Below are 13,619 nucleotides of genomic sequence, written 5' to 3' on the forward strand. Positions count from 1 at the left end.
GTTTATATAAAAGATTTGTGATATAATTAGGAAGACGTTTTAAATACCATACATGAGTTATTGGACATGCCAAACTGATGTATTCATTTGATAATTTCGTACTTTGAGAATCAACAAACTCAACTCTTCTACATCCTCTCACAATAATTTTTTAAATTATTTTTTATTTCAAAAAAATATTTAATATAATAATCCATTGTAAGAAGGCATTAGTACACCTCAGCCTCAAAGAGCATTTTCCCTTATTTTTGTCGGAAGTACAGCCTACGTGTCTATCTCTCCTCCCCCCAAACAAGTCTCGAATGACTCTTTTCACAGAGGGAGGAGAAAGATATACACATAGGAGCATCAACATAGGTCATGTTCCGAAAAAGAGTTCTTCCCTTTGTCTTTTATAGGTGGGGGATCATTATCAAATTGCATAGCCCCTACACAAGACTAGGAGCCAATGAGAGCATATACTAGGATTGAGATTTTCACATTTCACAAAATGCAAGGCCATCATTTCTCCTTCTTTATTTGGATGCAACCACCCTCCAACCTAGTAGGAATTTATTTTATGGGAGAAAAAATCTTATCAATTTGGTGTTATTTACACCAAGGGCCCGTTTGATAACGTTTCAAGAAACAAAAAAAAACGTTTGATAAAATTGTTACATTATATTTGTTTTCAGAAATTGAAATTGAAATTTCTACATATTTATGGTTCAAAAAACGACCCACAGTGAAATAAGTAGAACTTGTTTAACTGTTTTTGGAAACGACTCGTGACCATTCTTTTACTGGTTACTACCGACTTCCAGAAACATGACTTATCAAACACATTCAATTATGTTTATTTTATTTATAGAAATGAAAATTTATGTTTCTGTCGTTTTTTGAAATAGAAATAATAGAAACATTATCAAACGGGTTGCAAGACACAAGTGGACGCAAGAAGACCATGCATGCTGCCGTCGTATACTAAAGATGCTCCCACACGTTAAAGTTGTCTACACCATAACTTATACAAATGGCCTCAAATGTGTTTACCAAAAAAAAAAAAAACATTTACAATGTTGATAAGGTGGCATTTAAGTTTAGTCACAGGTGGCCCAACCACTGTCCTAAAAGACAGGGAGTTACAAAGCACTCCGCTAAAACCGGCGGAGAGAGATAGAGAGAGAGGAAATTAATAAAGAAAAGGAAACCGTGGTGAAAGAAGCCTTGCGGTCAAAGTAGATCCGGCTCCAGTCACCGTACGGCGTACGCGTATTGCGTTAATGGCGATAATTATTTTACTATAATAATTAATATCCTTTATTCTCAAGGAGCAATCTCTAACAATTCCGCCGTAGAAGAGTTTTTGAAGATATCCCTTCTCCGTGCGGTGCAAAAACCTATTAAGTATTAACAGTTTGAAGCCATTTCCGTATGTTAATCTGCGGCACTCTATATTCTAGGCAAGCTACGGTCCTACGTCCGTTCTCCCTTTCTCGCAACACAAGCTCTTCGCACTACGGTAAAGTCCTCTCTCTCTCTCTCTCTCTCTCTCTCTCTTGTTCTTTCGGGCTCTGTAGACGGATTCCGGCACCTGCAACTTGATTCTTTTTTTCTGTGAGAACTTCAAATCGAAAGTCATGTACTTCTGTACTTTCTTCACTCACGTATAATCTTCGTTTTTGATTATGTAAGTTTGAGAGAATACAGAGTTAGATTTTTTTCTTTTTCTTTCAAAAGTACTGTTTTGATCTTATTTTTCCTTACTTGCATGTATTTTTCTATGCATAATTTGCTTTTGGGGTATAGTCTCTGTCTATAGATGTGATAAATGGACTGCAATTCTTGCTATTATCATAACTCGGATTTTCCCCCCATTTTAATAGGCTCTTCATTCCCGTTGCATTTGATTTGTTTTTGGTTGCTTGTGGAAGATCTAGGGCTTTTAGTGTTGTAATGTTGTTGCTGATCCAATTATAAATTTTGGTGTCATTCCAAAATTTCCATGTATCCATCTAAAATCTCTTCTTTACAGGGACCTCTCCACCATATCAGCAAGATCATAGAGAAAATTCTCCATGAAGAATTGCTGTTCTAAGACAATCTTCACATCCAAAACAATCTGAGAAACAATGAATGCAACAGATGTCTAGGGAATCAATCAAATGTGACGAGATAGCTTTCCAGTGCATCGATGCAATGTGGCCTGGTAAATTTCATAATGTTATCTAATCTACTTTATATATCATAAGCAACAACAACAACAACAACAACTCAGCCTTATCCCAACTTAATGGGGCAGTGGCATGGATCTGATCAATGCCAGCAATCATGAATTCCACCTTGATGCTCTAATTTCAATTTACTATTCCTTGGTTGGAGCTTTTATTTTCATATCATTTGAACTGGAATCACTCTCCGTTTTCTCATCATCAGAGGCTTTATATGTTTGGCTTATGTTCCTAAGCTGCTCCCCTATACAGAAAGATAAGTAATAGTAGTAATGTAGTATCTTATCCCATAAGTTGGTGCTTTTGGAGATCTATTAGTTATCTTGACTCAAGATGCTTTGGACAGTTAGAGGAGTTTTTTGGGGTATACACTACAACCGGACTGAAAACTGTGGACAGTAATTTTATTCGGAGGTTTGACGTTGGTAGATGGTCCTCACAGTCTAAGAATGTGGGGTGACTTATGGTTTGAATTGAATGGTATTTATCAATTATATGGGATCGCACCCGGTGTCTTGGGGGTGATTTTGACGTAGTTTAACTCTTTGATGAGAAACATGGAGGAGGGAATATTACTAGTAATGTGAGGGACTTTATCGTAGAATATGAATTGAGGGACTTTTTTATCTGATGTGAATTTCACTTGGTCTAACACAAGGGATCCTCCTTGTGCTAGCCAAATGAATTGGTTTCATTTTAAATGTAATAACATTAAAATGGCATGACCATGGTTAGAATTGAATGAAATTATTCAGTCATGGGACGATCCCTTGTATCTTGTATGCCATTTGAATGTTATTACTTTCTGGAGTGATAAACATAGAGGAGGGAGGGTTACAAGTATTACGAGCGATTTTAAGATTTTATCAGTGAATGTGAATAGCGAAGGGAGGGTTACAATTTTTGGAGTTCAATGACGGCCTTCTTATTATATGTTCAATGTTAAATAATTAAGGTAATTAGGCTCAACTTGGCAATGTTCTGAGAACATCAGTAGAATGACATTGGTGCAGATGCTAATTACAAGAGCAAGAAGAGGCTGAAGTAGTTTGCAGTTTCAGATTCTTAGTTTTAATAGGAATTCCAGTTCTATTGTGGGGTTGTGTTAGTAGTTTTATTTTATCATCTGGTTGTCATCAATTGATATTGTTAAGGCTGGATTAAGTATTGTTAGCTTTTCAGTCCAATTTGGCTTGGGTTCTTAGAGCCCTAGGTGGAGTAGGACTTCTGTTCCTCGCTGGTCGATTGCACGAGTTTGAGTCTATTTTGCTTTTCAGTTCTGGAATCTGGATTGATCTTGGTCTTTCCTAAATCAATCACGTTTTGGTTTTACAAAATTTATAATATGTGTAAAGGCATAAGGCCTTCCCCATGGTTTGATTAATTAATTCTCAGTTCTCTGCAACTGTTGTGCTGTGGATCCAGTGCTATGCTTGAGTGGATTTAGGCATGTTTGAAGAATTCCAAGTGAAGGCTCAGGTGGATTCCTGGCCTGTGTCATCCATTTATCTTTCTATCTCTTTAATTCCAGAATCGCAGGTCAGTTCTACGAGTTGTTCAGTCCCTGCATCGTCCTGGTTTCACTCTAGTTTTCTTGTAAGAGATAAGAGATTCTTCTCTACTGTTTTGGCTCAAATTTGAAACATCATTGTTCTCTGAAATTCTGTAACTGCTTTCTTAAATTTCTGGTTGATTACTACAGTTCTAGATCTGCTACTGTTATTCCTAGTAGTATTAGCATTTCTCAATATCTGCCTTTTTGTTATCAGAAGTTCTTCAGATTCTACATGCTTATTCTACTGACAGAATAGACCTTTTGACTGGAATTTTGGGTTGCTCTGCTGACTCTTTCTGAGTTATAAGGTTCTCCTATTTGTGGCTATGTTTTCACTTTTCTGTGATTTTTTGAACTAGCCTCTACTGGATTATTCTGATCTGGAGTCTATATCAGACGTTCCCAGCCTCTATTACACAGGTCAAGTTTTGAGTTCAAGGATGCCCTTCTCATAACATGTTCAACATTAAATTATAAGGTGCCCATTTTGGTGAAATTTCAGAACGTTCTGCTGCAGAGGTGTTCTTGGAACTTTTACGAACTGGGCCTAATTGAGACTTGAGTTGGAGGAGAGTTGTTATATTGGGAGGCAGATTGAAGCTGGTGGTAGGGAATGAAGAAGTTAGCTGGATACATAAATTGAGAGTTTGAGACATAAATAGATCTGTTGGGCAACGGGAATACTAAATATTTTAGTAGACTAGCTGAAGCTCAAAGGATGAAGGATGAGATTGTGAAAATGGTCACGGACAATGATCAATTTTGAGGAGCTGGTAAAGAGATAATTTTAGTGGGATCTCATAGACATCTTTATGCATCTCAATTGAGATCATGTGGAGAGGTGAAGGGATTTTCTTGGGATATATTAAGTCTTTAGGGCTCTCTGGCTAGAAAGAGAGTTCATGGTTGAGTAGGTGAAAGAAGCTGTTTTTTGAACAAGATGTGATAAAGCTCCAAGGTCGTATGGTTTCTCTGTGCCTTCTTCAGGCTGGTTAGTAGATTGTCAAGGAGGATTGATGAGGCCTGAGGGTGTTTAAAATTTTTTGACAGAGCAGGGTTATTAAGATTATGTTTGCAATGTATTCCCATTCCCAAGAAAGGAGGTGTAATAAAACTGAGAGATTCAGCCCTTGAGTTTGATTGGATCATTGGGAGTATGTATAAAATCATTGCTAAGTCCTTTTGAAGACTATAGGCAATGTTGGATGGGTTTACACAAGGAGCATTTGTTGTGGATAGAGTATAGAGAAAATCTTGGATTGAATCTTGATTATGGTGGACATAGTTTTGTTGTTGAAGTCTAGAAAGTTGAGTAGTGTGCTGTGCAAGTTGCAATAAGAGGAACCAGGGGATAATGTTAATTGGGATTTCATGAATAACGTTCTTGAAAGGATAGACATTGGTAGCATATGGACAGAAGGGTTAGAGGTTGTGTGTATACCAATGTATCAAGTATTGATACCTAGATAGGTAGCAGTTTATATGTTGAATTCGGGATACTAAAAGTTTGTTCCCTATAGAGAGTCATCCGTTCCATGTAAACTCAATAACAGTTTAGTGGAATTAAATCAAATTAGTTACCTAATGGAAATAGAAATGCTCTTCACAACCTAGATGCACCACACACACACACACACACACAAAAAAAAAGCTTTTCTTCATGCCAGAGCTTGAACAATGTCCTATCAAAAACAATTATTTCTTTTGTCTTGCACCAATCAAATTTTTTGTTGATAATTTGAGATGATGATTTGGAAATAAAGCAAATGCATATTGTCAAGCTCACCTGAACTAACTTTACTTCCTCTACATTTTTATTCATGCAGCTTCTATCTCTTTGCTTTGATTTTAATTATACGACTTTTGTGAGTACAGCTGGATGGACCAATGTAGAAAAAGATGAAGTCATGCCAGCTATCCTCCATGGAGAGATGATCAAAAGAAAGCTCTTTTTATGGTAGCAGGAACATTCCGTGTCTTCCAACTTTATGACCTGGACAAGGAATTGAATCTTTTGCTCTTCATCAGTAAGGATGAAAGGAGGAACTATTTATAGATTGAGAGGGAATAAACTCTCTTTTATCCTTGTTGTTCTCATTTGCACAACCATTGTTCTTTGGGCATGGGAAAAGACTCCCCTTGTTACTTCGTTACTGCCAGCCCAAGATCAGTTTGTGATGCCATACTCAGGTTTGTCTTGGTCTTTATCCGTATGTTCCTGGTTAGATAATTTCATTTTGTTATCTATTATACAACCATCATATGAAAGGTTGGGGGTTGGTAAAAATAATTGAGAAATGATGAGTTTTATATAGGTTTTTCGTTTTGTTTAGTACAGAAATCCTTCAAAAAGAGATCTAACACTGCCAATGCGCCACCTTAGTGCTAATCTTGCTTATGGCCCTTTGTGAATCCAAATAAAATAATGTTTAAAAAACCTTTCGCTCTCTCAATTTGAGAGGAATTTAGACTCTAGTAATCATAACTTTCATTAGAGATAGAGAAGAAACATGTATAAGGGTCTATTTTTCACTTTCGACTATCTGCATTTTATACAAAATATATATATATATATATGTTATTCCAAAGTAAGTATGGGATTTTCATCATCTTTAAAGCTTTAAAACTGCTGCCTGCATGATATTATCTGCGTTATTATCTCAGTATCATTGTTATCATTAATGTTATTTGTCAAGGTTTTCTTCAAAACCTGTATAAAGCGAGGTGCCATCGATGGCCCTAATATCTGCCGGTTGGCAATTTATTTTGGGCTCAAATTTTGTGGGGAGGATGTTGTCCATAACAACTAATCATGTAGTCAGTGTTTTGTCCAATTGCATTTTACTTGTGGCTATACAAAGCTTCAAAAATTTATTCGGAATTCAACTTTGGACTGATTGTTTTAATGGCTGGAAATACAAAGAGAAAAGGTTGATATAGGGTGGCCATTTATTGGTTAAATCAGCCTACATTTGCTAAGAGATGGCTTTCAAGGCAATCTTGTTGTGATGTGGCAATGTAACAAACATTTCCTATTTCTGTTATTATTATTGTTATTGTTTGGCTTCAGAAGCAAATTAAGGATTTTTTACCAAATTATAAGAAATTTCTACTTTCCCATGTGGGATATAATACAACCGAAAAACCAGAGGTAAATTGTCCTTGAAAACCTAAATATTCTCTTCATTTGAGACTTGAGAATCTGCAGCCTAAGCCAAAAATTTAATAAATATCAAATTCTCTTTAGTTTTGTGGGTTTCTTTGCAATGAGCTATTTTTATATTTGGATTAGGAAAATTCCAGTCAGAATAGGAGTCAAATTAAGTGATCTATATGAGCATATGTACCCTGATCTCTGGCCATATGAGATTTTTTGAAATAGAATTTCTGTTTTTGGTATTATGGCTTTTCAATGAGTAGACCAGCTGTTACTGGAGTTCCTCTCTCTGGGTTCTCCTCTGTTCTTCTCTTTTCTCTTCTCTTTCCTTCCCATGATACGTCCACCTCCTTTTCTTCTACAAATTTTAGTGTGTTGCTGCTACTAAGACTTATTAAACGTCCTTAACTGGTTAGTTTTCTTCTTTCTGGTTGCAGTTCTTGTATTCTGTTTTCTAGTTTGCCTGTTTTGTGCTGCTATCAATTTCATCTAGTTTCAGTCTAGCCCAACTCAGTTCTGTTGTCTGAGTTTGTTTTATTCCTCACCCTTAAATTCTGGTTATAGATCTGTCACAAAATCTCTTTTATTTATTTCTGTTCAGTTGCTGTTTTTCATAATTTGGAATATAGACCAGAATACAATCTGGTCCAATTGGTTCCCTAGGAAGCCTGAGTCTTATGTTAATTGGCCCATTACCTGCAGGCCTATTTGAGATCTATGATTCTTTGCCCTAATCATCTCTGTATCTGGGAAAATATGATAATCTGTATAATAAGAGTAGGCATGACCTTTCCCCAATCACATTTATCACTCGAGCCAACATTCAGAAGTTAATTGCAAAAATCAAGTGAGAAAAATTTGAGCAGATAGTATGTAATTTTGATTTTCATGTGAATGAAGAAGTATCAAATATAAGAGAATGATTGGACTACCAAAAGCTGTATCACATGTTGATTGTGCCTTGGAATATATCAGTTCTGTATGTGTTTCTTATGCATTTCTTACTCTTCAGTGTTACTATATCTTGAATTAATATCCATTTTTTCTTCAGTATGTGGATTTGTTGGTGAAAAATCTTCATTAACCTGCTTGCATTTGAACATTGAGATGTGTCAGCAGCCACATAGTCTCTTTCATGATCTTTAACATTTGTTCTGTGCTGTTGCAGAGTATCCAGTGGATTCTCATATGAAACCATCCCAAGTTATAAACCCCACAGGGCATTTTGAGGAGAACTTTTCAGATGCAATTGCAACAGGGAAAACAAGAAATGAACCATTGGTACAAGATTATTCACCCAAAAAAAGAAATGAACCGTTGGTACAAGATTATTCACACAAAAAAAGAAATGAACCGCTGGTACAAGATTTCTCTGTGACACCAATTAGTTCAGCTACTACAAATTCCACTAAAAACATAGAAAATATTCGTGATTTGGCAACATCCTCTGCAGAGACAAAAGGTATATTGCAGTGCTCTAATCACTTTTCCTCCTTGTTTAAGAGTGCTGGTTCTTTGTTTTTTGTACAAATGCAGTTCCGTTTGTTCAATCTTCATGCTCATAGGGCAAGAATTTAATTTACAAAGGAAATCGTCTCACTCAAGCGTGGAAGCTTTCATGGGTGGCCGACCACAGTAACATTTAATTAAATATAAGACCGGTGTGTTTTTTTCTTCTTCTTCTTTGCCGCTGCCATGGTGGTGGTGGCATAGTTGTCAAGGCATTGGTGATACCTTGGTCACCTAGGCGAGCGCCTTGGTCATCTTATTTTTGAACCCTCTCCAACACCTTGATTTGCCTAGCCACCTTGACAACTATGGGTGGTGGAGAGGTGGCGAAGTGAAAACACATAAATGAAATAAGTGGTGCTGAAATGAGGATGTTGAAATGGATGATTGATAAAACTAGAATAAAAAGGGAATGCCTCTGTTCTCAAATATGTCTAAATATGATCTACCCTAAAAATAATCATAGTACTTCCAGATTTCGACTTTTATCTTTAGGTCATGCATCAGAAATCCGCATATTCGATGAAAATTTTCTAATTTTCCTGAAGGCCAAAGTTTATCCAAAAAAAAAAAAGTGAGTTCTTTTGTTTTGTGTGGATACATGTATCTTCTACAGTTCTGTTTATGCCTACAAATTGACTCTATTCTTATATATGGTTTCTTTGAATCATAGTTGCCATGGCATCTTGGCAATCTAGGTGTTATAGGAGGGGGAAAATAAGGCGAACCTAGGCACCCTTCTAGCAAAGGGTGCCTAGACATCTATTGACAATTATGCTTTGTATGTATGTATGTATATATGTATATTTGTATGTAATATTAACGTTTTAACTCATTTTCCTTCCATATGCTCAAGCATAGCGGAAAGGCATCTTATTCTTGGTTTCTTCTATTTAAAATACATAACGAAAGGATCTTTGTTTGGGTCACCCAGGCTAGGTTGCACGCCTGATACTGCCATGTGGAAGGAGGATGATATGGCAATTCCAACTATTGGATTCTAAAGAACAGTCAGTATTAGCCATGTGTCGATTTCCAAACACAAATATAATCATTTATCCTCATATTTAATGGTATACTCTCCCATGTATGTCCATGCACCACTCAGTTGTTCCCTGCACCCTCTTGGTAGTCCCAGATATTTCAATGCTTTCTTTTTCCACTTGGTCAGCTCAGATCGGCTTGAGATGCGAGCAAGGGAACTTGGGGTGCAGCTGTCCACTAAATTTCAGCTCCATTGACCTGTCACGTGGCACAAATAGATGCCACCCAGTTAATCTTAGTTTCTTTACCCAAAAAAAAGAAGAAGCTAATCTTAGTTCTGTGAGCCAATCAGAGAACCCACTCCTGTACAACTCACTGGCTGGGTGGACCAACTTGTCTGGTTTGTTGCGGATTTCAGAGTGCTTCTTATTTTTATCCGTTCGGCAAGGCAGGGTCTTGAGACCTTCAGACCAATTGTTGAGCTCAGTACGACTATGGGTTTGATCAGTATGGAGTGGTTGGTTCTGAGCTACGGGAAAAATTGTCATGCATCAGAAATCCGCATAATCGATGAAAATATTCTGATGTTCCTGAAGGCCAAAGTTTATCTCCCCCCCTCCCAAAAAAAAAAGTGAGTTCTTTTGTTTTGTGTGGATACATGTATCTTCTACAGTTCTGTGTATTCCTACAAATTGATTCTATTCTTATATATGGTTTCTTTGTATCATAGTTGTCATGGCATCTTGGCAATCTAGGTGTTATAGGAGGCAAAAAATAAGGCGAACCTAGGCACCCTTCTAGCAAAGGGTGTTTGGACGTCTATTGACAATTATGCTTTGTATGTATGTATGTATGTATATATGTATATTTGTATGTAATATTAACGTTTTAACTCCTTTTCCTTCCATATGCCCAAGCATGGGGGAAGGCATCTTATTATTGGTTTCTTCTATTTAAAATACGTAACAAAGGGATCTTTGTTTGGGTCACCCAGGCTACGTTGCATGCCTAATACTGCCATGTGGAAGGAGGATGATATGGCAATTCCAACTATTGGATTCTAAAGAACAGTCAGTATTAGCCATGTGTCGATTTCCAAATACAAATATAATCATTTATCCTCATATTTAATGGTATACTCTCCCATGTATGTCCATGCACCACTCAGTTGTTCCCTGCACCCTCTTGGTAGTCCCAGATTTTTTAATGCTTTCTTTTGCCACTTGGTCAGCTCAGATCGGCTTGAGATGCGAGCAAGGGAACTTGGGATGTAGCTGTCCACTAAATTTCAGCTCCATCGACCTGTCACGTGGCACAAATAGATGCCACCCAGTTAACCTTAGTTTCTTTACCCAAAAAAAAAAAAAAAAGAAAAGAAAAAGCTAATCTTAGTTTTGTGAGCCAACCAGAGAACCCACTCCTGTACAACTCACTGGCTGGGTGGACCAACTTGTCTGGTTTGTTGAGGATTTCAGAGTGCTTCTTATGTTTATCCGTTCAGCAAGGCAGGGTCTTGAGACCAGTATTTCAGACCAATTGTTGAGCTCAGTAGGACTATGGGTTTGATCAGTATGGCGTGGTTGGTTCTGAGCTACAGGCAAAATTGGCTTAGGCATTAGGGTTTGAGATAATCCTTTCCTCTCTACCTTTTGGTGATGATACCATAAACTATCAAAAGGTAGTATCTACAGCTCTGGTGGCAAACTGGAATATATACCTTTTACTTGATGAACTTTGAACTTTCAGAACCTTTCTGTATTATTAAGGATGGTAAGGATTCTTCTTGAGGGAAAGCATATTAAAGATTGAGATTGGTTTAATTTTTCTTTTCCAGCCTTGTCATGAGAAATGCCCCAAAATTTGTCCTTAGTTAAGCTCATTCTCATATCTCTTGTTACGTTCTCTTTCACTACATCTATCTATAAAAAATATATTTGTATTTTCTACTGATTTTAATGAACCAATTATCTTGTTGATATTAGATTGGTCAAAATACAGATCATATTTGTTTTGCCTTTTGATTTGTGAGATTTGTTAATGATTGTTTTAGCTATAAAAAATGCAGTGATTTTACTCCTAGGTACAGCCTAATTTGATTCATATTAAGGGCTTTCTCTTTTCGCAAATACAGTTTGTAACTATGCAAAAGGCAGCTGGGTTGTGGATAAAAGGCGCCCATTGTATTCTGGGTTTGGATGTAAGCAGTGGTTGTCGGGAATGTGGGCTTGTCGACTGACCCGACGTATAGATTTTTCCTATGAAGGGTTCCGGTGGCAGCCAGAAAATTGTGAGATGCCGGAGTTTGAGGGATCAGCATTCTTGAGGAGGTAGCTTCTCCTTTATTCCATTTGCATTCTTTTATAGTTTCAGCAGTCAGGTCTACTCTCATTTATGAGAAGAGAACTTTAACCACTTATTTTGCATATTGTGATATGCCATTCATCCCCCCCCCCCTTTTTTCTTGGTCCAAACTTATGTTTTCATGGTATTCCCAGTGCTCTGACATTGATCATGGACTCCAGGATGCAGGACAAGACTCTTGCTTTTGTTGGGGATTCCTTGGGAAGGCAGCAGTTCCAATCTTTTATGTGTATGGTAACAGGTGGTAAAGAGAGCCCAGAAGTCCAAGATGTTGGATGGGAGTATGGTCTTGTCAAAGCTCGTGGTGCTATTCGCCCTGATGGTTGGGCTTATCGGTTCCCAAGCACTAATACCACCATTCTTTATTACTGGTCTGCAAGCCTGTGTGACTTGGAGCCACTAAATGTCACAGATCCAGGCACCTACTATGCCATGCATCTCGACAGGCCAGTGGCATTCTTGCGCCGTTACCTTGACAGGTTTAATGTTTTAGTTCTTAATACAGGACACCACTGGAATAGAGGGAAGCTTAGAGCTAACCGGTGGGTGATGTATGTGAATGGCATGCCCAACAATGATAGAAAGCGTGCAGAAATTTGGAACGCCAAGAATTTTGCAGTATATAGTATTATCAAGTGGGTAAATTCACAGCTCCCGAAGCATCCACAGCTTAAAGCTTTCTTTAGGACCATCTCACCTAGGCATTTCCGCAATGGAGATTGGAATACTGGAGGTAACTGTGATAATACCACTCCATTGACTGGAGGGAGTATAGTTTCTCAAGATGAGCCCAGTGATCCTGTTGTTGCGGATGCTGCGAAGGGCACAGGGGTTAAGATCCTGGATATAACTCCTCTCTCTGAGTTGAGAGATGAGGGCCACATATCCAGGTATAGTAATAAAGCGATGGACGGTGTTAATGATTGCCTGCATTGGTGCCTACCTGGCATTCCCGACACATGGAATGAAATTCTTGCTGCACAGGTGTAATTTCGAAGTGTTACCTACTGGGTTTCTAAACCAATTCAGCCCAGCATCTCTTCTTTATTAACAGACTAGGCGTACTTGACGCAGCATTTTAGATCTAGTCTTTTTCATTCCATTTATTGATATGAATCGATCTTCATCAAAATGGTGAAACAGAGAAGCGCTCAAGGTCCAGTAAGGTTGTGTTCCATCATTTACAACAGAAATAGATATCTTTGGAATTGCAGAGATGTTTTTGAGTCCACAGAATTAAGAATCTCAGGAGAGATGTCTTCTTGTAGTATTGAAGGACTGTGCCATCTGTCTGTCCTGTGTGCATGACATCAAAGATTTATGGAAGAGGACATTCTGATGGTTTTCTATTTGTCATGGTTGTTGCCTTACATGTACTCTCTTTTTCTGCATAGGGGTCCTCCCTCCCATCTTGTACGGTAAATTTCAAAGGCTAAAGAACCAAAGGAATATATTCTTTGAATAGTATTTGTGGATGACAGAAACAAAAATGAGATCATAAGAAACACATAAAATTTATTATTTAAAGACGAAAGAACCATAGGAATATATTCTTTGAAAAGAAAATAGAAGTAAGAAAATGAACAGATTTTTTGGATTAACCCTTGGGAATGGCAAGGTTGAAATGCAACTTCCTATTTTAGAAGGGAATTGATCAATTCCTCAATAAAGTTGATAATTTCCAACTGTAAAATATCAAGAATGCCATTTTATGTATGATAAGTTTATTGAAAACATAGTAAATTAAAAAAATCTTTGGAGGTAACCCAATCATTAGTTCCCAACCATGGGGCGAGTGGAATTTGCTACGTAAATAGGTTGATAAAATAATTGAAAAGCTGTT

General features: G+C 37.5%; 1 protein-coding gene across 4 annotated transcripts; it reads left to right on the forward strand.

The window, feature by feature from the left end:
* Window positions 1-1,314: 1,314 nt before the first annotated feature.
* Window positions 1,315-13,256, forward strand: LOC122077280 (protein trichome birefringence-like 14). Of its 4 annotated transcripts, none has more exons than XM_042643171.1 (6): window positions 1,315-1,501; window positions 2,015-2,188; window positions 5,641-5,955; window positions 8,091-8,384; window positions 11,547-11,742; window positions 11,938-13,256. In XM_042643171.1, the coding sequence occupies exons 3-6, from the start codon at window positions 5,799-5,801 to the stop codon at window positions 12,764-12,766; spliced, it is 1,476 nt and encodes a 491-aa protein (XP_042499105.1). In that variant the 5' UTR covers window positions 1,315-1,501; window positions 2,015-2,188; window positions 5,641-5,798; the 3' UTR covers window positions 12,767-13,256. The 4 variants fall into 4 exon arrangements, with proteins under 4 accessions (XP_042499105.1, XP_042499107.1, XP_042499104.1 ...); XM_042643170.1 differs by lacking the exon at window positions 1,315-1,501 and adding an exon at window positions 1,508-1,669; XM_042643173.1 differs by lacking the exon at window positions 2,015-2,188.
* The last annotated feature ends 363 nt before the right edge of the window (window positions 13,257-13,619 follow it).

The sequence above is a fragment of the Macadamia integrifolia genome, chromosome 4, assembly GCF_013358625.1.
Source record: "Macadamia integrifolia cultivar HAES 741 chromosome 4, SCU_Mint_v3, whole genome shotgun sequence".
Taxonomy (NCBI): domain Eukaryota; kingdom Viridiplantae; phylum Streptophyta; class Magnoliopsida; order Proteales; family Proteaceae; genus Macadamia; species Macadamia integrifolia.